We start from the raw sequence: 27,138 nt of genomic DNA on the forward strand, positions 1-27,138 counted from the left end.
ATATTTCCTATAAACGCGTGAACTCATTTTTAACATTTAAAAACACTCCTACGGGTCGTTCGTTTTCGTTTATCTGCATGATCTAATAAACAATGATAATATAGTTAAACATGCAATACCTTGCGCTTTTCTTCGGCAGCTTTATTCGCGGACTTTTCTGCAATAATAATAATGATTAAACTGCTGCTCACATTTTATTACGTCATAAGTACCTTCATTCTTGATTTACGTTATGGTCCGCTTGATCCTCTGTGACGTCACACACCATGTTCTGTAAAATGATTCCGGTTAAACTTGCCAGGTTGATACAAAAGTTTGTGACGAAACAATGAACTTACGAAGTGGGTTCTTCTGTTGCGTCATCACCACTTCGTGACGTCACACCATCGAGGTTTCTAGAAAAGAGCTTATGTACGTAATAATGCCAATTGTGATTTATACTTTACCAATTCTTTGATCTTCTTGTTTCGCGCTTATAGCGCAAATATAATTAGAATATACAAGTAATGTGCCTTCAACGCGCATGGGGCCCCATGGAAAAACGTCGCGAAACAGAAGCGTATATAGAACAGGCGCGTGTTTTTCAGCTATAGCGTGGCGAAACGAGGTAGAATAAACGCGAGCGGTTGCGAACTAAAGGCTGAACGATTGTAATGGTTTGTTACGTCACAGAACGAAGCGATTGTGGAACAACATATTGCGTGTGACGTCGCGAGTGACGTAATAAAGAGCCGTCGCGATCGTTTAAACAGATTGTGATAAAGAATAATTTAATATATTAAGTTTAATAAACTTGTAATAAACGCAAGGCACAACACTTGTAGCTATATTATTATTGTATTTAATGTAGTTATATTGCTGTATAAAGGAATAATATACGTTACAGTGAATAGTATGTGTCATATTATAATACTAATGTAATAAAACAATACTTAACACAAGTCTTGCAAGAAATCTTCTTAAAACCTCCCAACTTGTAACCTGGTGTGGAACCAACTTCATCAAAATAAACTGAAACGCGGTAGCTTGTGGAAGAGACGTTTTATGCGCGGAGCAATCAAGGCGGGCGTAATCAGCTGGTGCGAGGCGACCGTCACGTGAACAATCTGACCAATCAGCTTCAAGGATGGTGCGGGCTCATTGTGACGTCAGTTCAACATTGTGACGTAATAAACTAAATTCACAACGATTCGAGATTTTGAACCATCAACCAGAATTGCAAATTTATTATAAAGTTGTACTTTAAACATTAATGCGCATTATTGTTTCATCAGTCAATGTAAATTTAATAAATTAATGGTTGTGAAATCTGAAACTACTGTTAATATTACAGTAAAAAGTTCGTTTTAAAACGGGCGACTTGCAGGATTGTGGAATAACTGGTGTTTCCAATAACAATCCGCCATTGAATAGTACGTTCATGTTGACTACGGTCAATGCAGTGCAATTGTGATACAATTCTACAATTGAATTTGTCTTGTTCTATCTTTTTTACCACGTATGATAAAATAAAATACAATATAATGTTGTCACAAAAAAAATAATAAAAATAATAATTGAAATAAAATGAAACTTATGCAATTTAGCGGCACTTCGGGCAAACTATGTTATAGTACTGTGGGGTAAGATGGATACCGTAAGCGCATAATATGCCACATTTCCTAATGGTTTACAACAATCGTGAGCGATAAGGCTACATAGTTCTCTAAACATACTTTCGTTGGTACCAAACGGGACAATAAAAGAGATAATAACACGGCCCATCTTACCCCAACCTATTTATATATTCACGGATCATCATGTACAAAACCATGGTTAATATGAGCTGACATTGAAGGACGTCCATTACTTTGTGCAGCACACCCGTTTACTAAAGGTAAATCGGACACCCGGTTTGTGTCAACTGTATGACCATTCAGGACCGGCAGTTTCTTTGTCGTTGGCGGCTTGTACACTAACAGTGAAAACCCGTAGAATGCCGCACTCACAAGATTACCAACGATAGCTGAAAAAATATTTTGTTTGGCATATGAGTTATTAGGATATGCCAGATATTGTATTCCTGGTTAAGATATTAAGCATTTTATCTAAACCACAAGATTACAATGCTCAAAAATATCACGGTTTTGTTTCACACAACTTGTACATAAATGCTTCCGAGTTACCACATAGCAACTTTGTGGGTGATTATTTGTTCTATGATAGACAGTGACTGCTGGTTCAATTGCCGTTAAGTGTCTTGCCCAAGGATGCATGCCCACAATGGTAGCAGCGACGAATGTCGAACCCATTACCTTTGGGTTTGCCACAGCGGCAAAACGTAACCGTAATAAAATAAATTAAAAATTACACTTACACAAAACCATGAACGTTATAGCCATCCCCGCACTATCGTACACCCAGCATGACCCTCTGACATCCCCGCATGACTTCCGTTGCCATATTATGCAAGTAGAATCGATGAAGTTGCCGTACATTATCGGTCCAGGAATCGTACCTAATGCTCGCATAAACAACCATTCCAATCCGACGGCGAAAGAACGCATGGAAGGGGGGACGATTCTGGGAATAATTTTTTGTGAAACTTGGTCAATGCAAAAGCTGTATGTTGTATAATACTGTGGGGTAAGATAGATACCATTAGCATAAGATACCCCAAAACAACTAAATAGGAATCTTTCGTAGTATGAATGGGGTAAGATGGATACCGTTAGCACATATTTAGTCCAGGATTCTTAATCGTATATCTAACAATTAACAACGCTCTTTTAGAGTCGTGCGGATACAGTTATATAACTGTTTCTTAATTCTTTGTTTTCTACCAAATGGGACGGTAAAAACCCTAAACCATCTTACCCCAACATACTATATATATAGATATTACTTAAACATGTCGTATTTTACCTGAGTGTAACAACAGCTGCGGGTGTGTGGGATAAAAACACCAGCAACACCATTACAAAGGCCAAGCCAAGGAATGGAGCAAGTTTATTACAGGACGTTGGACATACACCATCTGTCAATGTGTTGTTCTCACCGATACAAGAGCAATTCGTGTACATCTGAAAGGTGTATGTATTTCTTTTTATAGTAGGGTGGGGAAAGATAAGACATTTTTAACTCTATTTTCTCGCCCCATTCATTTGTAAACCAAGAACATTCAAGGAATTATAAAACCGTATCCCCACGACTCCTATAGACCGATGTTAATTGTTTAAAATATCATCAGGATATTCAGATATAAAGCGATAAAGGTGTCCCATCTTCCCCCACCATACTATATATAATGATGATGCAATAGGTAAAGTATAGTAAGACGTAAAAAGGCAGCGAAACCGTAAATAATTGCAACTTATTTTTTATTTATCTTTGCTTGGCGGGGCAACAACAGTCGTAATACCACAGATGTATTGTTTCATACACTTTGTGCACGTTTATGAGTTACCATGTATATGTAGCTTTGTGGCTAAATGCGTTTTTTTAATAGTAAAACGCACTCAAAATTATTTTGTTAGTTTATACTTAAATACCTGAGTGAAGTTAGTTGTTCTTTCGTTTAAAATGCAACCACCATGACAGGGCGAGAAATAGGTGACACCAGTACCAATGTCACACGCAGGGCTGTAAAACTCTGCTTGGCAGTTACACAACGAGTTACAACTTGAGTTTAAGTTTCTTGATTGCACTTGCCCGCCAGTAAGGCCGTCATAACTAAATGCATAGAACATGTGTGTTGTAAGTGTTATATTTATTGGTGCTTAGGCTATATTGTTCGCTACATTAATTAGTTTAAGCATTATTTTTACTACCAAATGGGACGATAAAATAGAACAAAAATATGGACTATGTCACTCTAACCCATAATGGGACATAGTTCATAAAATGCAAAACAATGAACAATATATTTTTATAGATTTCATATGCTTATAAGAACTGCTATATACATACTGGTACGGCACAGTAGTTCCAGCTAATGGCATGTTATCACAACGTAGTAGAAGCAGCGGTGAAGCGCACGCTACAAGAAACGAAGATACGGCACATAACTTTAAAATAGCAGGAGTCTCCATCTTGAAACGAGTGATCAGACCACCGCCGGCTAAGTGACCAGCTACTGCCGCTGGTACCAAGATAGCACCTAATAAGTTCCATTCATAAAATAAGATAGATTTCATTTATCTTTTTGAAAAGGATAGCGAAGATCATGTTATTTTTACAAAGAAGTAAAAAGAATCAACAGCAAAACAACAGTTTTTAAAACACGCTGTGAATAGAAAGTGTGGGAAAAAGTGTCGGTTATAAAAAGCGTGGCTGTTGCACCTAAAATTCATAACGTATGTGAAAACATGATTACTTAATATCGAATATAGTGTAAATAGGTTAAGAACCTAGAACTAAAACATGGACCATCTTAGCGTGATACAACAAATGTCGTTTGCTGAAACCCCGCATATTCGCCAAGAAAATTAAATATGACCTTTGTCGTTATAATCGGAAGTATAAATAAATTATGTTCTGTTGCAGCCTTTTCTCGTTAGTATATTTGGATAAGAGACTGAAGGTGCCATTTGGGCATTCAATATCTTATAGTAGGGTGGGGAAGACCGGAAATCTTTAGCACAGAATGGCTAAATACCCTGATCGTGTTTTAAACAATTAACAATGAACTATAGGAGTCGCGTAGATAAGGTTTTATGATTCTTTGAATGTTATTTCTATACAACCAGACAGGTCGGGAAAATAGAATGAAAAGGTGTACCATCTTGCCCTACCCCACTATATTTTGTACAATCGGTTAGACTGGACTTTTGTCTGTTACGTTTCGGTAGCACCAGATCCTTTCTTAATAGTAATATACATATATACCTGCTAACATGGCCGACGTCCCGGCAGATTTGTGGAACTCATTTTGAATGAACTTCGCCATAAAGGAGGACGATCCGCTGACAGTTAGGCCGGTTGAGCATCCAGCCACGGTCAACATACAAAACACTGGGTTTTTCAAAAGTTTCCAAACAGTGGTTGGGAAGTTTTTTAATGAGTTTTCGAGCTCTTCTGGTTCATGATTGTCATTTGTGCTACTGTGGACTTCTGATTTGCGTTCAGCCCTGTTTTTAGCGGTTCCTGTATATAAAAAAATAGGAAAATATGAAAACTTACTTTTTTCTACTAAACTTGAAGAATGAATTAATGTACCATTAATTATTCCCCCACGGCGGGGCAGTGACAGTAGTTATAACACGGATGTTCTGTTTCCTAAACATCTCGCTCACGAGTTACCACGTATATAACTTTAAAGGTGATTTTTTTGATTTTTTTTTTTTCTAAATTATTGTCAATATGCCTAAACCATAAGAGTTCATTGGGTTTGAGCAAATAGCCATTAAGTGTCTCAGCTAATACAATTCTACCTTGGCGCTGAGCATAATAATATACGCATTGGGTTTTAAGCAAAATGCAAATCCGTATCACCGGAAAAATAACAACCCACACCATTCTGCTGGTAGTGTTTGATTTCAGGATGTTTAACTAAATCCCGAATAAGCGGCTAAAGTAAATAAACAAATCATCCGTTTTATAACGACTATATGCGATTGCCCCGCCATGCGAGGATAAATAAGTTACATACGTGGTAACTTATAAGCCTAGGAGGTGTATATGAAACAGAACCCCCCTGTTTTAACAACTTTCGTTGCCCCGCCACGGTTACATATTAAGTTGTAACTCGTAAAAGAGGGCACACTCGTAAAAGTGGATGTCTGGAACAGAATACCTATGTTATAACAAAAAACAGAATTAATATTCCTTTATTTAAAATGTTTAAACATTACTTGAAACCTGGTAGTTGCTTCGGAAACCCCATTAATGGGAGAACAATTATCCACGATGCAATCATGATAACCATCGGCCCAATCCACCAAGCTCCAACCCAACGTGGATCAGTTGAAGTTAAAGTTGTGCTGGAAACAGAAAGTTTAATCAAGTGAAGGGGAAGACTGAACAGTTAACTAAGAATCTCATATTTTGAGCTATTTTATCGTATATAGGTTTAGTGGTATAGTATTGTTTATTGCAGGATATTCACGGTTAAAATACATATTATTTTATTTTTGTAATCGTGGTATCACAATTAACAACGCTATTTTAAAGTCATTAGTATACGGTTAATTTTGTTTTTAAATCTGTAAACGCACTTTGTTTACTACCAAATGAAGCGATCAAAGGCAACGAACCCCTGTCCCATCTTACCCCAACCTATGCCATTTGTACAAAGATTAACAAAGTGCGTAGTTGGACGAGTTTTTGTGTTTCTTTACATTTATTAATCATACCTGTTACTCAACTGTACAATATCCACGTAATAACTATTCAAGATATATCCGCCACAGGAAAATCCGATAGCAGGACCAAAGAGTGCTGCCGCGTTTGCCAACCCTGTTAAAATACTCAATTTATTTAAACGCAATATATAGAACTGCGGGGTAAGATAGATACCATAGATACCGTTATTATCTCACATTTCGCATTTGTGCTTTTATTTGGCAAAACCTCTTTTATAGACGTGTGAATACGGTTGGATATTTATTTAAATATTCCTTGTTTACAATAACAAAAAAAAGAAAAAAGAAAGAATAAATACAGTGACCATCCTATACCCCAACCTGCAATATCTTACTTAAATTTTTTTAGATATAATTTAGTAGAAAGAATATAGGGTGGGGAAGTTGAGACACCTTTTCATTGTATTTTCTCGTTCCATTCGGTAGTAAACAAATAACAATCAAAGATTTATATAACCGTATCCTTACGACTCCTATACACCGTTTTGTTAATTGTTTAAAACACGATCAGGATATTTGGATAAAATTTGTTAAAGGTGTCCCATCTTCCCCCACACTACTATATATATACCCTAAGTAAACTGGAGCCGAGTTTTTTGGCACGCTGTCTTCAATGTATGTAAATCCTAGAGTGTAGAGCGGGGTTGTCCCGCAACCGAGAAGAAGTTGGCCCACTAGAAGTACGAACATGAACTTATTCAGATCAACAGAAGGTGTAGCACAGCTGGACGTGGTGGATGATGGGTCACAAGAATCTATAGTGGAATCAATGTATGTATATTGCTTTATTTTCAAACGGGGTAGCAACGGTCGTTTTAACACAGGTGTTTTGTTTCAAACACTTCTTGCGCGCTCTCAAGTTACCACATATATGTAACTTATTTATCCCCGCATGGCTAGGCAACAACAGTCGTTATAGCACAGGTTTTCTGTTTCATGCACCTCATGCCCGCTTACAAGTTTCCACGATTTTTGTTATTATCCACAAAGTTACATACGTAGTATCTCGTAAGTACAGGCACGGGGTGTCTGAAACAGAACTTCCGTGTTATAACAATTGTCGTTGGCCCGCCATGCGAGAGTGAATAAGTTACAACAAAAATGTTATCGTTTATGCCAACTTACTGGAGAGAGAGGCATCACCAAACTCATACAATGGAGAAATGAAATGTGGAAGAGCGTATACCAACGCTCCGAGTCCGAATATCGCGCTTCCGAATCCAACTATCCTCGGTCGGTTTGAAGTGGCTCCGAAATACGTCACAAACACGGTGAGAACACAAAATGCTGCATCGTAAGCAACAACAACCAAAGCTGACTGCGAGCTACTCAACCCGAAACGTCGCTCAAGCGTAGAAATATTTGTGTTTGTTATTCCACCAATCATCGTGCCTGTGGGCAAAATATGTTGAAGTACGAAATATGGTCCTATAACTCATACCGCTCTCTTTCCATCTTGTATACAAAACGACAGTGATTTTTGCACACGGGTTTGTATATTTACACTAACGTAAATTATACATGCGTTGTGTATAGCTGATCAACAGCTGCACAAATTTTACTGTGAAAAGCAAACGCAATAATCGTTCTACACCAACAAAGGTCACAGAATACTCAACGATGACGTTAAACAATGCAAGACTGAGTATATATGAGAACCGGTATACAATACGGTATAAATTATTAATTATCTGGCAGTTTATAGCGTGTTGTTGAAAACGTGATGTGAATACCCGTAAAGCAAGACTATTCTTGCAAAAACGTTCGGTATACTTGGTGTTTGTGTATACTATTTTAAGAGTCACAAAACGGGCCAAAGAGCGTCTACAAAACGGCTTAAACATATTCTCTATACTATTGGCTATACTTTAAACCATAAGCGCAAACAAAAGCTAAATGTACCTGCAACCATAGAGAATAGAGAATAAACAAAGAGAAAACATTTGGCGTTGTTGCAGCATTTCAAAAACGCCGGCTTCCAGCACAGAAAACTGTATTCTCCTTCTTTAGAAGTTGGTATCGTATCCATATCTGGATTCTCTAATGTTTAAATTCTATACACTAGCCGTAATTACATTTTAACTGCAAAAAAAAACACAAGAAACTGTCAAAAAAAATGTGATTACAATAGCGGTAAATAGACGTATACTACGTAAGCATCACTTTTTACTTTTCTTTCCGTTTAACACAGACGCCGCTGCTGCGTAAACACTTTACAACTGCGCCTGTCTTACTGGTTCCTGCCTAATGCTGCTATAGGGGTGTTCTTATCGCCGGCAGCTAACATGCTATACAACACAAGCGTAAATGCTAACTTCCTGCAATGAAATCGGTACTGCCCGTATACTCACAACGGCTGCTGAAGGCTGTTATGTATCTGTTTCGAGTTACTGCTGAATCATTGTACGCAGCGACAGGAAATTCTTCCTACTCGTTTTACTACGACGCTGTTCGACCTGAAATTTGAGAGTTTGGCATTGTGATATGTGGCAGAAGGAAACGGTTTTCAATTGAGTTAGTGCGGGAAAGTACGTGGTATTGTACTTAGCCACTGCACTTGTGAAAGCGTATGGTACATTGTTGATGTTCCAGCACAAATGTGATTGTTATACTTGAGCTGTCAATCAAGTTATAGACAAGCTTATGTCTTGAGTATTTCCCTTTAAAAAACGGGGCAACTTGTGATTGATGTTCTCCATATAATGCGACGTGACATTTTATAATAGCGCTAGTCGCAGACGTATTTAAGCACGAATATATCATTACCATGTATGTCGTGACGCATCCAAACTGCATTGGCATCAATTAAAATCTAATATCACAGTTTCAAGTAAAACCGAACTTTATTAGAAATAATGGAATCATTTAAAAACATTAGAACTTAAGCATACACCGCGTTAAAACGTTCAGCAATGACACAACATACACCGAAACTTAATACAGAAAGGTAGGACCTAAGTAGACACAGTAACTCTTTATATTTTTAAAGTAACATGAAATATAATAAACTGAAATAATTAATAAATTATTTTAGCATATAGTACTGTGGAAGAAGATGGGACACCTTTGGCACATACTATCCAAATGTTTTGATCGAGTTTTAAACAATTAACAATCGTCAATGGGGGTCGTGACGATACGGCTTTATGATTCTTTGAACGTTCTTGATTTACCATCAAATGGGAAGAGAAAATAGAACGAAAAGGTGTCCCATTTTCCTCCACCCTATGTATATAGTTTAAATTACAAAACTGTGTACAGTTCGCCGTTTTCCGAGAATGTTTTGCATTTTTCTAATTCAGTGTCACTTAAGTCACTTTCGAAAGCCTCGTTAACTGTAGCTGTTATATTGTCGACCATTTCTTCTTCTTTCGTTACGTCATCTCCCGGTTCTGTTTCTGAAGTCGGTTTGTAAAAGAAGCACGCGAGGCCGAAGAGAACAGAAGATGTTATTTTGACCGCAATCGCTGTAATATATATGTATTAAATTAATAACGTATACGTTATGCTGGTTATTCTACTACTTAAAAAGTCTCAAAAGAAGCATTTCCAAAATTACACGTGGTACCTTATAAGCGGGCACAAAGTGTATGAAATAGAACACCCATGTTACAACGAACCAGAATGCCTTGTTGTCTGAATAATATACAAATACTTACAAATAATCAGCGCATTAATTGCCAAATCTTTTGCGTTATATATCCAACAAGATCCCTTGCTATCATCACAAAGTCGTTTCTGCCACAGTATACAAGTAAGATCGATCACATTACCGAACATTATTGGTCCCGGGATGGTTCCCAATGCTCGAATAAAAAGCCACTGAACACCCAACCCAAAAGTTCTTATCTTTTCTGGTAGAATTCTAAGAAAATAGTTTTTATAGTCAGTGTAAATTCAATACGAGTTACCAAGTATGTTACTTTTGTAAGGGTGATTATTTTTTGGAAAATGTTTCAATTTATTTTATGTGAAATAATGCACAGATAAATTGTCATTTCCGCTATATGAATATAAAAAGCATACAATTATTTCTTCATTCATTTACAGAAATACCTGAAAGTGACAACTAGAGCCGGAGTTGAAGACATGAAAGTGAACATGACGCAGAAGCAGAACACGGCAAGGAATGGTCCGAGAGAATTGCAGTCGTTCGTTTTACAGTTTCCAGGGTAGGCCTGCCACCCGTCGACAGGCTCGACGTTTATACATGAACAGTTGTTGTAATACTAAAGCATATAATAAACATATTCTAAAGAAACTGTTTTACTACAATTGTTCTTCATATTGAAATTGAGATTACCGTTAAAGTCCCATTTGGTACGACTTCCTTGCACCCAGCGGCACAAGCGGAGAAATAGTTCACATTGTTCAGACCGCACACTGGTATGTAGAACTCTTCCTGGCAAACACAATCTTCGTTGCAGGTGGCTACCAAGCCTTCCATCGTGGTATCGTTGCTGTCGTAATTAAATAAATAAATGAATGAAGCTTATTTGAATGTAAGATTCGCGTGATGGGGCAATGACAATCGTTATAACACGGATGTTCGGTTTCATACACCTTGTGCACGCCATAACGAGTTGCCACGTATAGGTAACTTTGTAGGTATTTTTTGGGGAAGAGGATTTCGTTTTTGTGTGGTTAACAATTGGTGCAACTCACAAAAGACCACTTAGTTGTAACGAGCCTCGAACCCATGCCATCTATACTAGTTTTAAAATAACTCGACAATTTAAACAATCTAATATTTACCCGTATGGTTTAGTTATTCCTGCTACGTCGCGATTTCGGCAATACAGAAGCAAAGAAGGTGACAAAGCACACACGCACAAGCAGCATACGATGTTAAACTTCAAAATGCTTGCCGTTCTCAGTTTAAAACATTTAATGATCAGACCAGCAACCACGTGCCCAATTATTCCACCTGGGATACTGATGACCCCTGGTGGATAAAGGTTGTGAAAATAGGCATGATTATTATGAAGTGATTTCGTATTGCGTTATAGCACAACAAACTATACAAATCGAAAGGTAGTGCACATTATATATAGTACTGTGGGGAAAGATGAGACACCTTTAGCACATTACATCCAAATATTCTGATCGTGTTTTAAACAATTACCAACGGTCTATGGGAGTCGTGAGGAACGGTGTTATAATTCCTAGAATGTTCTTTGTTTACTATCAAATAAGACGATGAAATAACAAAAAAGTGTCCCATCTTCCCCCACCCCTACTATAAAAGACGACCCAATAATGACCACTGGGTTGAAGCAATTGCCGTTAAGTGTCTTGCCCAAGAACGCATACACCCACAGCGATAACGAAATCAAGCATTCTGGTCTATAGAACCATCACTGTGTCCCGACAGCGGGATGACTAGATATATATTACCCCACAACGACTGGTACTGTTTAATACAGAATCGATAAGCAAACTTTTACCTGCCATAATAGCAGCTAGCCCTGCAGTTTGCTGAAACTCATTCTCGATAATTTTCGGAAGAAAAGTTGTAAACCCGCTGAGTAGTATCGCCTCAGAGCAATCCGCAAGCGTCACAAGAACGTAGGTCTTGTTTTTCGCCAACATAAGAAGCGCTTTTGGAAAATCTTTATAGGAATTTCCGAAATTCTCATTCTTTGCCACTTCTCCACCTGTGTCTTTATCCACTTCCGCTGTTTTCATTCGTCTGTACTTGGCGGTTCCTGTAGAATAGAATTTGTTAAAGTTGTCCCACGTAACGTTTCAACGGTAGCTGTTAAATAGGTAAATACGGTCATACTCAAAAAAATCTTTTTAATCTCCCGTAATGCTGCTGGGGCAATAAAAAAACGTAATGACACGGATGTTCTGTTTCATACAACTCGCGAACGCTTACGAGTTACCACATATAAAAACAAAAACAAATAAGAAGCGCAACTAAGTGCTGTACCTTTGAATTGCCTTGGAAATCCGGCAAACGGAATAACAAGGAGAAAGGCACACGCCATAGATATCATAATACCAAGCCACCAAGCTCCAACCCAACGGGGATCAACCGGAGTTAACGTGATCCTGTTAAAATTGTTTTGCTGTGACCGAAACTTTATATCACTGAATGTTTGTCAGTCGTTATAACACGGGTATTCCGTTACCACTTATGTGTCTTTGTAGGTGGTTCTTATTTTCTCTATAGAGAATTTCAAGCACCAAATTGATTACGTCAGCTGTAATTTCACTGTACTACAAAATCTGGTGCAGGTTCAAAGTTTCCAAACTTCTAATATATATAGGAGAAAAACCCCATCGGAGGAGCTGTGATTTCAGCCTGCGTTGGCCTATTTTCTAAGTTTATACTTACTCATCTGAAGCAACTTTATCGAAGTCTACCCAAATGCCCAAAACAATTCCACCAACACCATACCCCAACACAGGCCCAAAGATTGAAGCTGCATTACCAATTCCTACAGAAAAGATGCAAAGTATATTGTATTTCTGTAATAAAAAACTGTTCTCCGGAACGGTTTTACGCAGCCATTAAAGCTGGATAACTAAAACTCTTACACATGTAAACAGTAAACTACTATAGGTCACAACAGTTCTGTAGCGTAGCCTCTTATTATAGATACCTTACAAAGTGAGGTATCTATGCTCTTATCGTCTTATTAATACGTCATGTCATTGTTTTTATGCTTTTTTGCCCCTGAAGTTTGGTTTGCGAATCCCGGCATTGTGACGTCATCAATATTTCTCGTTAATCGTGATTCGTGTTTTAAAAATATTTTTGTTGATTTAATTTATAGCTTAAGTGCTAATAGCTGTGTTAATTGACCGAACTGGATTACCTAAACCGAGTTATACCTTACATAAAAGGATTACAGCAGCACCTGCGAGGCCATAAAAGTGGTGAGCAAATTTGTTTTCCCTTTCTTTGTATTTCATTGTATATTGTTTTATTATTACTGTACGGATTGTTAAGGGCTTTATAAGCGCCCGCCATACAGCAAGAAGCGTGTTTTAACTATAGTTTAAAACTTAAAATAGCGCTGAGAAATACCAGCGTGCCCCTATATAGCAGAAAAGCGCTTAAAAAATTAAAATCGCTCTTACCTAAATAAAGGCTGGCCGATTCCTTTGGGACGCTGTCTTCTATAACAGCAAGTCCAAGAGTGTAAAGCGGGGTGCAACCAATACCGTGTATAATCTGAGCAAATATAAACACATAGACATAGTTGCTGAGGTAGGACGAACTAGAAGTACAACCGTCACTGCCTTCTTTACCGGTGCATAAAGCTGAAACGGGAAATTAGAAATAAAATGTATAAATATAAAACAGTGATTTTATAGTCAGTTTCAATACAAATATTAGAGTGTGTATCACAGTTGTATTCATTTTTTATACGCTTTGGTTTAAAATAATAAAGTTGGCATAAGGATTAATATGGAGAGGTTACATCGCTGATTTATGGTAGAGGTAATTGGTATGGCCCATGGGGTTTAAGTTTAATACCAAATGTCAGAGGTCCGGCGCTAGAAACCGGGCGCTGAAACACAAAAAAAGTGCTCTAATAAATAATATGCATAAATAAAGTTGCATATGATATGGTTATGGTCGTTAGCGACAATACCGATACGAGGTCGAGGTGTTTGTAACTGAAACCCCGTCTTTTTGACTACTGTTTTTGTCGGATTAAATAAATTACCTATATAGTAGGCATATAGTTATAACTTACTTTCAAACCCGTCTTCGTAAGAATACAAGCCCGTCGTAAAATGTGGAAGGAAAAACATTAAAGCCCCTAACCCTAAAATAAAAGCACCGATTGCAATAATACGCGGCCGATGACTTCGGTTGCCGAAGTAAGTGACAAACATTGTGAGAATGCAGAACGCGATGTCGTAACCAACCGAGATGATACCGGTCTCAGAACTTTGCAGTCCAAACCGTTTTTCCAATGTAGTGATGCTTACGTTCACGAAGCCATTGACCAGCATACCTGAAAATATATTTGTTTTACAGCAGCGATTTTGATCCCAATGCTTGGTATTTGTTTTCTGCGCGTTGTATAAATCTCTAAATCTTACACGTTATTCCACTACTTATTGCAGTCAAAAGACCCAAAGGGGTAAATATTCGATATTGTTTTTTTTCTTGTAACCGGTTTTGGTGTGGCTTCGTGTGTGAGATGTATAACTTGCCGCATTGTCGGCACAGTATAAATCACGGTCAACTTGAGATCTGTAGTAGGCCGTTTGTGAACTTGCAAACTATTGCGACACGCACTGGTGGCAAAAAGGTCTATTTTACATTTCCCAGCTAAAGCAAGAATGATGTTCCCCTGGACCCTGGTACACATTAGTGGCGTGATCATACAAGTAATAGCTGAGATTTTATATCCAGTGTTTGTTGGTAAAACAATTGAGTCATTTTTGTTGTGTTTGTTTTGTGATGAATGACTTGTGTATTTAATGTTAATGACAAAGCGGTACGGATAGTCCTGCACCACACAATAAATTATTAACACATAAAAATGAAGAGAGAACACATGATGCATGCTATATAAACACTGTATATTTTGGCTAGATCTAACTTATAACCACTTAAAAAAAAACAGTTCCATTTTAAGAAGTTAAAAAAATGTTCAGTATAACTTGCAATAATTTCTAGTTATAAAAGCAATAAATCTTTTGCAAGCATTGACATAAACATACATTGCTATAAAGGTTTAATAGCGGGTTTGTTTGCATTTAAACTTTCTCAAATATTTGCAACCAAAGAAGCCTTCATGAAAAAATCCTTTCAGTATGATGCGTGCGATACATAATAAGTTGTAAAATGCAAAATCTAGTATTGTAAATATAATTTCAACTTCATTCTTGCAAATGCAATAAGCGTCAAATGAAATTGTGTAAAATCTGGTCCTTTATATTACGGTGTAACGAATCGTAAAATGTAAAATGGTGGCTCAGTTTAGTTCATATGTAATCATGGTCGTCATTGTATTAACGACGTGTGCGTGCGAACGCTAATATATCTATAAACCTAAAATAACTTTGGTTTATGAGCGACCTGACCGATTTATTAAAAAAGTTACTGCATTGAGCTGAAGTCTTAACGACTTGGCAGAGAAAACGTGGGAAATACACTGTATTTTTTCATACACATGAGCCGTTAAACGAATATTTACATTATGCCTGGTAGAAGAAGTAACGGAATAGATCGGTTAACCTATTATCAGATCTTTTCAAAAATACTGTTTTAACAGTTTTCCCAAATACTTTACCTTGCACAATCACGAAGAATGAATAACCGACAAGAAATCCTTTTGCATTATTGCAACACTGCAACCAGTCTGGAGTAAACCTCCCATATCCGAATCTTCCTCCTTCCAACTCGTCCTCTTCATCTTCGATGATGTCCGAAGAGGTGGACGACTTTATCTCATTTGATTTCGGCAATTTCTCTTTTTCATTTGAATTTGATTTCGAATCCAAATTTTCATCATCGGCACAAGCCTTGCCGTTGATTTTCTCTGCGACTTTGCCCATGCCAGGTACAGAAACTGCTTAATTTCAATCAAACCGCGCCTATCTGTACCAACATTAGCTAAAAAAGGTGTAACGGTAATAGTAGTGCGATCGCTTACACGTTTAGAGACATTTACCTGCACGGTAAGTCTTTGTTCTGCGTCCAAGGCTTTTAAATCTCTTTATATGTGGCGTTTGCGTCCCTAGTTAATGTGTAAACTGCGCAATAACAGATCGCAGTCGGTTGTGTGCCGAAACACATTACTATTGCCGTGTGTACTTAATTATTGCAGAGAAACCCCTAAAACATTGCCACACCTTCAGCGCAATGTAGGTTACTGTAGGTCAAACAAGAACTGTCGGTAAACTTGCGTTCTTAAAGGAAGTTTTAACGCGTCTGCCTCTAGTCCATTAACAGTTTCGAGGATCGAAGCTGCCAACGTGGTGGACCGGTGGACGCATGTGCCCTTATGCAATATACTTGTTGGCAACTGTCCCAAGTTCCCAACCAATTGGTCAATTATTGGCTTACTAAATTATCAACTATGCACTAAAAAGAAACGAAAAACAGGCAAAATTAATTAACAACACAGTTACATACGTGCTAACTCGTAAGTGCGCACGAAAACACCCGTGTTATAAGGACAGGACTGTAGTTGTCCCTGCTACAAGAAGACAAATAAGTTACATTTATTTATACACAATAAATACATTATTAGTACTACTCATTTATCCACTTTATTAATTAGAAACAAATAAAAAGACATATGTTAGTTGTCTTCAACGTGATGATAAAGTTATATAGTAGTAACGTTTGCTGTAAAACTAAAGGACAGGATATCCCGTCAAAACGACAGATAAAGCGACTCAACGATTAAACACGTTTATGGTTAAAATCATATTTACATTTAGTTGGAAGGAAGAATCATAGGGACAGAAATGATGATAAATATTTATATTTACAACTCCTAATCGGCTTAATGGATAAGTGCAGAAGTATTACAACACACCATTGTACAATCATAAAACAACAAATTTAATATTACATATCATAAAATATATATATACTCTGTTAAAGTGTTATGTACATGTTATTATACAGATATTAAAGATACGTAATGTAAAGGCAATTGCTCCAAAGTGGCTTAAAAAAATAATACCCTGCCAAAGCATTTCGATTATAAAAATAAAACTACTATGTAAAACAGGAACTTGTAATTCATTCCATGAACTCTTTATGAACATTGAAAGGAGATTTTTTCCATTGCTTAACAGTAATCCTATCTTCTTCATGTTGTAACACGAAGTTGACAATCTTAAGAACAGAGATAGGCTGTTGTCTGTGTCTCATATATGCTCCCCAATCAGACCTAATGTAATTAAATTGTATTGTTAAAATATCTACTCAATCTTATGCTTTAGAAATATTATTAATAGTGGCTAGTTTCCTCTATTCCTTGAAGAAGTTATAACATAACATAATTTTTATACATCTTTTCAAATAATCAAATATAATAGAAAAAAACAATTTTTAAAACATAAAAAAAGGAAATTACTAGCGAAATGATAGTTTTTGTACAGATTGTGTCTTTACTCACATTTTTCTTTTAATTACATCTCAATTTGTTTTGATTAAATACAACTCAATATGATATACTGTATTGTGAGTATAGCAGCCATGCTTTTATCTAATACTTTGTATCCAAGAAGTTTTTACACACAGCCTGTGTATAACCACCTTCTTTTAATTGCTTATTCCCTTCTTTTAGTTACTATGTAATTGGAAAAAGGGTGCGTAAAACCACACTCCGTAGAATGGAGCAAGTGTTAGTTGTAACGTTAAAGTGATTAGCCCCTCTTTACCTACCTGCAGCTTTTACACTTCACTATTCCAATAATTGTTTGTTCTCCAAAAACTTTATGTTTTATAGCTGGATATTGAACTATCTCTGCTCTCTCTATGAAGCCCGCATCAACCACAACATGGTGCTGAAATAAACCAAGTGCAGTGTGTACCAACAAAAATGCATTAACTTATCTTATTTATCCTCGTGTGCCGGGGCAACAGAAGTCAATATTTTACAGGTTTGCTGTTTCATATACATGGGTTGTCTGAATTGTCAGGTATACAGAAAAACAAATCACACACAAAGTTACATACAATGTAACTGAAGGTGTATGAACCAAGACATGTGGGTTAAAATAACTATTGCTTTTTTCCCGCCACAAGAGAATAAAACAAGTTGCTTTTATTCATTTTAAATATTTGAATAATTTGATATACCTGATGATTAATATGCTGAAATTTATCAGAAGTGGTGGCAACTTTTTTGCACTTTTTACATAAGAATGTCCATATCTTGTTAGATGCGATTGCGCCCTCAATTTGACGTTGAGCTGCTGATCTTTCGGATTCTCTCTCAACTTTTAAAAGTCTTTGAAATTCCTTAATCTACAATTAAAACAAAATTAACTAAATGGAACTAAACAAAACGAAAAGTAGGTATAAAGCACCAAAATGTTTAACATTCAGGGGAGGCAGGGATAGTTAGGCAAGCATTTCTATGGAACAAATCTAAATTATTGTTTGTAAAAGTCACTGATTGATGCAGGGTAGAAATTTCAACGTAGTCTTACAAATGCAAGTTTGCCCCTTTGCCTTGTAGCAACAACATACATTATACAAGAGTTAAAAATTTGTAATGCTTACTTCTTGTTCAAGAATGGTTGAATTGGTATTTCTGATTTGTTTTAGTGCTTCACGAGAACACTCTAGTTGAGCTATGTTAGTTTCTTCCTGATGAATTAGTGCACTGCCTTCATAAGCGAGAAGGAACATTTTACTTTCTTTTGCACGACCTCTACCTGAAAGTAATGAATAAATGAAAGAATGAACTTTATTTATTCTTGCATGGTGGAACAGCAGCAGTTGTTAATTGTTATAACACAGGTGTTGTGTTTCACACACCTTTGGTTATGAAGCAAGTGCCTAACCACTTCGCCACCGCATCGCACATTCCTTACCTTGCCTTTGTACATGACCAATTTCATTGGTAGAGTAGTTGTATGCAATCACCAAGTTACAAGCTGGAATATCAAATCCTTCCTCTGCAACTGAAGTTGCAACAATTATTTTGGTCGAACCATCTCTGAAAGATGAAATGGTGTCTTCTTGTTCAACCCTGGTCATTCCTGAAGAACTATAGTTTAGTATACAGCAATGTACCCGTAGCCTAAATGGGTATTCTGGGTAGGCATACACACCAGGAACAGTTTATGTTAAATTGTCAACCATACAGTACAAAAACTGTTAAAATTGCCAATAAAGTTACATACGTGGTAACTCGTAAGGGGGAACAAGGTATGTGAAACAGAACACCCGTGTTATAACGACTGTCGTTGCCCTGCCACGCCAGGATGGACAAGTTAAATTAATTTAATTAATAAAACTACCTCCATCTCCAGCAGAAGCTCCCACTCCAGTCAGTTGCTTTGGTTTTAAATCATAAAAATCTTCCATAAGACAAGTTACCAAAGCCTTGGCAATACACCTGGTGCGTACAAATATAATACACTTAGATTCTGGGAAGTCGACAAACTCAGCGGTGAGAATTTCAAACAATTTTCTCAATATGGGGCTGGTATGATATTCTCTCTTAGGTGCTGAAAATTAGAATCAAGTTTCAAATTTCATTAGAATAGTTGGTAATGCGTTGCAACTAGGCCTGGAAAATGGGTAAAGGGCCAAATTTCTCAACCAAAAACATGGGAGATGTATAAAATTATTTTGTTTTACACCATAATCATCTGCTTACGCATATGTTTTAGCAGACAAAAGCTGTATCAACAGTTTGAGCACATTTATGCAGAAATAAAGCATTCTGTGACACAAACCACTTCTGGGTGTCATTAATGTGCCAACTCTGGCCTAAATCTCAAGAGTCTAAGCATGTCATGCTTTAGGATTTACTGTAGAACAGAGTAACAAACATACCATAATCTTCATGCAATTGTTCTAATTCTGGTACAACTGTGGTGCATGCATTACACCAAAACTGAGTTACATAATCACAAGCTTCTGTGCTGGTTAGATCATAATCAATCATCAATGAGTTGTTATATTCCTAAATAAGAGTAAAATCGTAACTTTTTTTTTTTAAAGTATTTGTCCATTTTTCTAATAATATTGGTGCCTTTGGACAGTGAGCCTTTAGCTCAAAGGTTACAGGGCATAGGTTTAAGGTTGTAGCTGTTAACATTGTGGGTGTATGTGTCCTTGGGCAAGACATTTAACAAAAATTGCTTTAATCCGATGGTCCCCTATGAAATGTTAAAATACATTAAAATAAGAATAGCCTAAATTCAAAATAATAATCAACCACAAAGTTACATATGTGGTCAATTGTAAGCCGGGACGAATTGTAAGAAAAACCTTTTGCTAATGTGTAATAGCACAAGGGATAACTTAAAGGAAATCAAGGTTACAAACATTCATTTGAATAACAGTGGCTACACATTATAAATACTTACACGTAGGTGTTGAGCATATTCCTGAAGTCGTTGACTTAATTTGTCATTTCTTAATGTACTGCTTGATTCCCTTAACTGGACACACCAAGCCTCAAATGCTTGTGTTCCAGGTTTTGCTTTCAGGTTCGTGTCTATATCTTTTACTTCTAAAAATATTCATTCGAATAAATATAACTTATATATCCTCACGGGGAAGGTCAACAAAAGTCGTTATTAAACGAGTGTTTAAAATACATGTGCTCCAAACAGATTCTAAGCATCCATTTGTTCTAAGAGTTTATAGACCCAACAAATCAGAAAAGCTCTGACATAAAATATTAAAATATACAAACCATTTTCAGCTTTTTCGAATTCTATTTTCAAGTTTTCCCATATTTTATTTATGAGTGTAACCATGTTTTCCTGAAATTGTGTTTTTTTCCGATCAATGCGCCTTATTTCTGTTTTAAAAGACAGTTTAAAAAATTCAAAAGTATGGATTTGAAGAAAAAATAGTAGAAAATATGTTTTAAATTTTATCAGAGAGGTAGAAAAAGTTATACCACATGTAGTTTCTGTTGTATGTTTTCCCAACTCCTTTTTGTTCTCAATAACCTCCACTGGTGCAGTTGTTACATTTAAGTTTGCCAATAGTCTCTTTATATGCTGTGTTGCTGCTTGAACAGATTTTGCACCACCGACTCCAGGAGAAGCAGTCATTCCAATTACCTGTACAAGAAGAGAAATATCAGATTCATTTTTTTAATTTCTGTTTTTACACTATGTTTTAGCAATGGGAATTTAGAATTACATTATACCGAACAATTGAAATACAAAACAGATAAAATTGACTCCAAATAAATAGATAGGTCTACAAGAATATAAATTACCTCTTATCGATAAATATTTAAATAACACAAATAAAAGTTTAGTTGGAAGAAAAGTTTCTGTAAAGACATACTTGTGGTAAAGGTTTTGCACCGTTGTACTTTGTCAAGTTATCGTGATAAACTTTCATAATGGAGTTGTAAGGATCCCCTTTCATTGCATGATGACATTCATCATATATGAGAAGACCAAGCTCATTAATGAAGTCACAATCTTTCCTAGAATGAACAAATGTATTATCACTATCAAACACTGCATGGTGTTGCTTCACACTAGAATACCAATTATTATAAAATACAGGGATGTTAATTTCCAAACCTATAGTTAGGTACTTTGCCTTGCACACTGTTATACTATCTGGACCATTCAAGTAGTAATGGGTGTGATATGCAAAAAAATTACAATAGGATGAACATGCACAAGATTGCTCATAACAAATAGATAAAGGTTCTTACTCCAGATAATTAAAAAGAATCTGTGGTGTCATGAACGTTATTTTGTGTCCCATGATCAAGAAGTTAGGTGCAGCATTGGTGGTATTTTCTGAACTGATTTTGCACAGCATACCTTGTTCATACTTCATTTGACTGTAAGATTAAATAACTTTAAAATCTCAGTCCAACTACGTGGCACAGTGGTTAGGCCCATGCAACTAGCTTAGAAGATATGGTTTCAAAGGTCGCTTCTGCTGCCATTGTGGGCATCTGTGTCTTTGCACAAGACGCCATATACTAAAAGGTATTAATAAAAACATCCCATAAAACAATTAGTAATTACCTACAAAGTTACAAACTTGGTAACTTCTAAGCGGGAACAAGGTGTATGAAACAGATCAACTGTGTTATAATGACTGTGTAAATGCCCGCCACTCGAGGATAAATAAATTAATTAATTATTTTATTCATAATGATAAGGAATATGTGAAACGAGCCTGTCGAATGCATCATGCTGCTGTTCAACCAATACAACTCTTGGAACCAGGAAAACTATTTTGCTGTTCGGGTTTCGTCTTAAATGTTCCGTGCAAATGTGTTGAGCTACTAGAGTTTTTCCAGTTCCTTTAAAAACAAGAAAACTGCTTTGAAAATCGTTGCTAAATACCTAATTTTTTAATTTAAGTTTTGATTCCATTTTTTTACAAATTTTGGTGCTAATAGAGCAATAGTTATCCACAAAGCTAAATACATGACAAACTTTAAGAAGATACTGTCATTGTTGTGCCACAGTAGCATAAATAAGCTAGGCTCATTCATGTTTATATATATATATATTTATATATATTTATATATATTTATATATATATATATATATATATATATATACCCTGAACTGTGGCTGTTCGGATTATGGGCCAAATCTGGACTAAATCTTATGCTTGGAAATGAACAGAACTTTAGCGTAAAAGCAATGTCTTACCAGTTGGTGCAACAATAAGTGAGTTGTTTCCTTGTAATGCCTGCTCAGCAAGTTCCAATTGGTAATTCCTTAGCTTCAGTTGTTTAATTGAACCTTTATCATGTGATACCATGTTAATAGAACATTGAACATAAATGGCATAACTCAAACAAGATCAAATTAATAAAACTAAGAGAAGGGAATTAGCAGCAAAACGACAGTTGTTAAAAACACTCTAGGTATAAAACTACTTTAGAAAATGTCTCAGTTAAAAGCAGGCTGCTAAACCCACAACAGAATAAATGAACACATATTGAGTTTTATTTAATTTAAACAAAGTAAGGTGTAATTTTAAGAAAAGTGAACGAAGATAAACAAATATAATTAACCAAAACAAATTTTAAAGTGTTACTTACCGCTATGCTCCCCGCGTGTTATGTTCAACATGTCCATACATCTCAACAGTGAAGTTTTAGGTCTCTATAGTTTAGTTTTATATTCACAAACTATGTTAAACCTATGGTTTATATCCAATATAAAGTTAGGCTCTAACCCAAATGATTGTTAAGAAATACTTTTTACGAGTTCGGGACTCCTAAGGCAAAACACTTAGCGGCAATTGTTCTAACTCAGTGAACTCTTATGGGTTTTCCGAATTGTAAGCTATACATAAAAAATTAAACAAAAAAAACAATTACCCACAAAGTAACAAACATATCTCGTAAGTGGGGTATGAGGTGTATGAAACAGAACACCTGTGTTGTAATGATTGTCATGTCGATATAAATAAGTTACAATACCAGTAGATTACAACTAATTAAACAGTCTTGCCTGATCAAAGTTATTTGATTCAAAAGGTTCAGGTTCAGCATGAGTCTGAGATTCTATTGTTTCCCCATCCCTATTGTCAGATGTCCGTTCTTCTGAAAAATTAAGTTACATAATATTTAACACAAAGTAGACATATGCAATCCATGGCGCAACCAGAGGTCATAAAAAACATTTTTAGTCAAAAAAATTTTAGTATTTATTTTAAATTAAAATTTGATTGATTAAAAATGTTTTTACAACACCTCTTTTTTCTTTAGGAAAGTTTAGTTTTCTCATTATGCTAGGTATGTCAATCAAGTTGCATTTTTTGACTACCACTATACAATGAATTGATGAATTTACAATGAATTGAACAATGAATTGAAATTTAGCGTAAAATTATAATTTGTGGCGCAACCAGGAAGCGTTTTGGGGTTTCGAAAAATTCCTTTTTGAATAAATAAACTTCCTTGTTTTAGGAGAGTTTAGTTATTTCCCATTATACCAGAGTATGTTATAAACTTCATGCTTTTTTGATGCGTTTATAACTCTCCTTATTTTTTTCTGGCTCCACAATGCATACAATGAAATGATTTTCATACCATAAAAGAAAAAATACTCTCTAAGGGCTGCTGCGAGACTTCCATGTAATTTGTGAATGTAATGTTGTCCCTCTATTTCTTCAAGAAATTCTTTTAACCATGAAGGAGGTTTCCGAACTATAATAGAGAAGAATGCAGTTCCTGCTGCTGAGTTTCCCTTGACAAAAACACTTTGGATTTCTTCTCTGCAGAAAATTTATATTGAATGAAATTTATATTAAATGTAACTTATTAATTTATTTATCCTTGCGTTGCGGGGCAATTGCAGTCTTCATGACATGAGTGTTACGCTTTTTAACTGATGCTCTTTCTCAAACTTTGAACCATAGCGTGTCTTAACGATGTTTGCTGCTGACTTTCTTTTCTTTATTGTTTTATTAAATTAATATTCATTAGGTCCATTTAAAGGGAAAAGTTAAGTTATGTTAAATTTAAGGTTTCTCACTTTTCTTCAGTGTCCAGATGGTGTGAGAAAAAAGAAGTAAAATCCTCAAAGTCTATCACATTTAAATCCTTCTTGATCAAAATAAAAAGCTTTTTTATTTGTGGAACATCTTGCATGTATTCCTCACATTTTCCAAGTTGATGGTCCAGCTTACCATCCAACACATCAGCTATCCACTGTCCTGTGCCTAAATTTAATTAATGAGGTATAAATGAACGAATGTAACTATTTATCCTTGCATGGCAGGTAATGACAGTCGTTCTAACACAAGTTTTCCGTTTCATACACCTCTTGCCCGCTTGTGAATTACCACATATGTAACTGTGTTGGTGACATCGTTTGATTACCTAATATTTTTTAAACATAGGTGAAAATTTACCCACTCTCTATAGGAGATAACTGGGTTGGAACAATTACCGATAAGCGTCTTGCCCAAGCACACATACATCCACAGTAGTAGCAGCGCCAAGCCTTGTACTCATGACCTCGAGGCTAAAGGCAGCATTCCAATCACTCTGCCACAGCGTCGGACCAACAAACCTTATTTGTTTAATTGATAATACCTTGACTATTTCTCAATGCATCTAGAAATGCTTGCAAAATTCCAGGTTCTTCACATTCCTCCAAATATTTTATAAACAATTCGACTTGTTTTATCTTATTTCCTTCGTCAGTGATTTGTTTTCGAACTGCAAATCAACTATTTAAGATTAATGAATAAATGAGTGCAACTTATTTATCCTAGCATGGTGGAGCAACAGCAGTCATTATAAAACACCTGTTTTTTTTTTAATGTAACTTTGTAGGTGATTGTTTTTTAATATATTGCTAATAATTTATACAACACATAAGAAACCAATGGATGGAACACTCTGCCATTATGTATGCTGCCCAAGAACACACACGCCCTGTAACCTCTGGGCTAGACTAGAGGCCGGTCCGCTAACCACTGTGCCGGTATATTTATATTAGGAATAGTAAATTGCTTCAATAAACTTGATACTAACCGTCATCTTCCATATGAGGGAAGTTGTTTAGTATTGAACGAGGTGCAAGAAATATTTTTAAAAAAGGTCCCCAATGGGACATAAAGTATTTAACACTTTCTCCCATTTTCCAGAAATATTAACAAAACAAAACGTTTGTAATGGCGGTCGTTTTGTTGCTAATTCCCTTCTCTTTGTTGTTGTAATTAATTTGATCTTCGGTACTGTATAAGAGAAAATAGAAATTAAATAAAACTGATATTATGTTCTGTCACCAAAAATTTTTGTTATGTAGTTGAATTCATATTGCATTAATATGTTAAACCAAATTATCTTAATAAAAGTTGATTTACCAATGAAACTTAATGTTAACCTTCTCTGACTATAGTGACTCAATATATCCCATCACGCCACTCTAGCCTAACTATATATGTTTCACATGCAATAACGCCTTTAAATAAAAACAACACCATGTTGCAACGCAGTTCTGTTTTTAGTAGTTCCTCTAACTCACCTGGCAAGTGTTCCTAAATCGTTATTTCACTAATAAAAAAACATTCGTCTGTTGCATTGTAACAATAAGAGCTGGTAACACAGGGCAAATATGTCCCGTGACGCAACTCTCCATACCTAAGTTTTCTTAATGGGGAATACCCACTAATTTAAACCGGGGATATCCCCGTCATTTTATGTCCAAAAGCAAGCAAGAGCTTTCGCAATACGTTTAAATAGGTTTGTTTTAGAGGCCTCCATTCGTGGGAAGGCGTAAATAGAGTATTTTAACAATTAAAGTATAAAGCTATTACTATAGCTCACATTAAATGGCATAACGTCACAAAATATTCCTTCTGAATTTTGTTTCTGACTTCCAAAGGAAAACAAATTATTTACGGTTTTTAAAATTTTAAGTTTACCTTCAAATTAACAGTGAATATGACTTTTCACTATAACCGCTATGTTATTTGGGAGGCAAAATGGGGTTTAATTGTCTTTCCACCTTTATGATGGGGTTTCAAACTTGTGTTTCTGTGGCTTTGAGATCAATCATCGTTTACATAATTTAAATTCTAATTTAAAGATATATTGCAATATCGTTTTTTTGTTGTTACTAACGGCAAAGCCAGTGTGCATAGTCATTGTTGACGATCGTGCGTCGGTTAAGTGCGTCAAAAAGAAGTTGGTTTAGGTTTAGGTTTAAGGACTTCCCTATCGCTATGGTATCATTACGTTCATTAATATAGTAGGGTGAGATTGGACACCTTTAACACATAATACCCAAATACCCTGATCGTGTTTTAAACAATTAACAACGGTCAGTGGAAGTCGTGAGGATGCGGTTTTATAATTATTTGAATGTTCTTTGTTTATTACTACCAAATGAAAAGCGAAACTAAACGAAAAGGTGTCCCATCTTCCCCCATCCTACTATATTTATGAATATATTAGTCTGGGTGTTAGATCATATGGCCAAATCTGGCCGAAATCATAGGCCCCCTGACGTATACCTATATAATAGGATATGATATTGCAACAGATCAAAAAAAGGAATGCAGAATTTGGCGGAAGTAAATACAATGATGATTAACGACTTCATTGTGTTTAGCAAGACCTCTGAAACAACAACAATCTGATGAATGAACGAATAGAAAAAG

At 36.0% G+C, this 27,138-nt stretch overlaps 3 protein-coding genes and 1 long non-coding RNA gene across 5 annotated transcripts; all 4 read right to left on the minus strand.

Moving 5' to 3' along the window:
* Positions 1–119: 119 nt before the first annotated feature.
* LOC113475269 lies at positions 120–361 on the minus strand. The gene is made up of 3 exons (XR_003397015.1): positions 339–361; positions 213–271; positions 120–157 (listed from the first exon to the last, which is right to left on the minus strand). It is a non-coding gene; the product is annotated as an uncharacterized LOC113475269 (long non-coding RNA).
* An 838-nt stretch (positions 362–1,199) lies between these two features.
* On the minus strand, positions 1,200–8,444 carry LOC100182935 (solute carrier organic anion transporter family member 4C1-like). The gene is made up of 11 exons (XM_026839230.1): positions 8,244–8,444; positions 7,467–7,733; positions 6,913–7,096; positions 6,333–6,434; positions 5,839–5,960; positions 4,867–5,124; positions 3,949–4,138; positions 3,531–3,711; positions 2,905–3,062; positions 2,357–2,562; positions 1,200–2,005 (listed from the first exon to the last, which is right to left on the minus strand). Exons 1-11 carry the CDS (start codon positions 8,368–8,370, stop codon positions 1,788–1,790), a joined length of 2,013 nt encoding a protein of 670 aa, XP_026695031.1. The 5' UTR covers positions 8,371–8,444; the 3' UTR covers positions 1,200–1,787.
* Positions 8,445–9,165: 721 nt separating this feature from the next.
* LOC100180583 (solute carrier organic anion transporter family member 4C1-like) lies at positions 9,166–16,383 on the minus strand. Its single transcript, XM_002120068.4, has 11 exons — positions 15,608–16,383; positions 14,057–14,320; positions 13,434–13,616; positions 12,685–12,787; positions 12,277–12,398; positions 11,789–12,049; positions 11,097–11,286; positions 10,645–10,801; positions 10,398–10,570; positions 10,001–10,206; positions 9,166–9,808 (listed from the first exon to the last, which is right to left on the minus strand). Exons 1-11 carry the CDS (start codon positions 15,870–15,872, stop codon positions 9,585–9,587), a joined length of 2,148 nt encoding a protein of 715 aa, XP_002120104.3. The 5' UTR covers positions 15,873–16,383; the 3' UTR covers positions 9,166–9,584.
* Positions 16,384–16,528: 145 nt separating this feature from the next.
* On the minus strand, positions 16,529–26,137 carry LOC100178210 (probable ATP-dependent RNA helicase DHX58). 2 transcript variants are annotated; one of them, XM_002120132.4, is made up of 21 exons: positions 26,001–26,136; positions 25,508–25,710; positions 25,064–25,189; positions 24,501–24,687; positions 24,056–24,240; positions 23,475–23,566; positions 23,060–23,123; positions 22,665–22,757; positions 22,180–22,306; positions 21,704–21,835; positions 21,322–21,466; positions 20,924–21,089; positions 20,714–20,821; positions 20,382–20,527; positions 19,846–19,975; positions 19,305–19,514; positions 18,876–19,043; positions 18,562–18,716; positions 18,136–18,303; positions 17,719–17,840; positions 16,529–17,221 (listed from the first exon to the last, which is right to left on the minus strand). In XM_002120132.4, the coding sequence occupies exons 2-21, from the start codon at positions 25,611–25,613 to the stop codon at positions 17,071–17,073; spliced, it is 2,781 nt and encodes a 926-aa protein (XP_002120168.3). In that variant the 5' UTR covers positions 25,614–25,710; positions 26,001–26,136; the 3' UTR covers positions 16,529–17,070. The 2 variants fall into 2 exon arrangements, with proteins under 2 accessions (XP_002120168.3, XP_026695030.1); XM_026839229.1 differs by lacking the exon at positions 17,719–17,840 and having other exon boundaries at positions 17,136–17,221; positions 26,001–26,137.
* Between the last annotated feature and the right edge of the window lie 1,001 nt (positions 26,138–27,138).

The sequence above is a fragment of the Ciona intestinalis genome, unplaced genomic scaffold (assembly GCF_000224145.3).
Source record: "Ciona intestinalis unplaced genomic scaffold, KH HT000174.2, whole genome shotgun sequence".
NCBI lineage: Eukaryota > Metazoa > Chordata > Ascidiacea > Phlebobranchia > Cionidae > Ciona > Ciona intestinalis.

What these genes read in the sequence shown, in the direction of transcription:
- LOC100182935 (XM_026839230.1), bottom strand. Translation starts at nt 8,370, where the DNA reads ATGGATACGATACCAACTTCTAAAGAAGGAGAATACAGTTTTCTGTGC. An exon ending in ATTGTACAGTTGAGTAACAG is followed by an intron (nt 5,961 to 6,332) that starts GTATGATTAATA and finishes TTCTGTTTCCAG; the next exon opens with CACAACTTTAACTTCAACTG. An exon ending in GGAACTACTGTGCCGTACCA is followed by an intron (nt 3,712 to 3,948) that starts GTATGTATATAG and finishes CTATGCATTTAG; the next exon opens with TTATGACGGCCTTACTGGCG.
- LOC100180583 (XM_002120068.4), bottom strand. Translation starts at nt 15,872, where the DNA reads ATGGGCAAAGTCGCAGAGAAAATCAACGGCAAGGCTTGTGCCGATGAT. An exon ending in GCTCTAGTTGTCACTTTCAG is followed by an intron (nt 10,207 to 10,397) that starts GTATTTCTGTAA and finishes CTATTTTCTTAG; the next exon opens with AATTCTACCAGAAAAGATAA. An exon ending in AATTAATGCGCTGATTATTT is followed by an intron (nt 9,809 to 10,000) that starts GTAAGTATTTGT and finishes TATATATTACAG; the next exon opens with CGATTGCGGTCAAAATAACA.
- LOC100178210 (XM_002120132.4), bottom strand. Translation starts at nt 25,613, where the DNA reads ATGGGAGAAAGTGTTAAATACTTTATGTCCCATTGGGGACCTTTTTTA. An exon ending in GTGCAAAACCTTTACCACAA is followed by an intron (nt 21,090 to 21,321) that starts GTATGTCTTTAC and finishes CTTCTTGTACAG; the next exon opens with GTAATTGGAATGACTGCTTC. An exon ending in AATATGCTCAACACCTACGT is followed by an intron (nt 19,976 to 20,381) that starts GTAAGTATTTAT and finishes ACTCTTATTTAG; the next exon opens with GAATATAACAACTCATTGAT.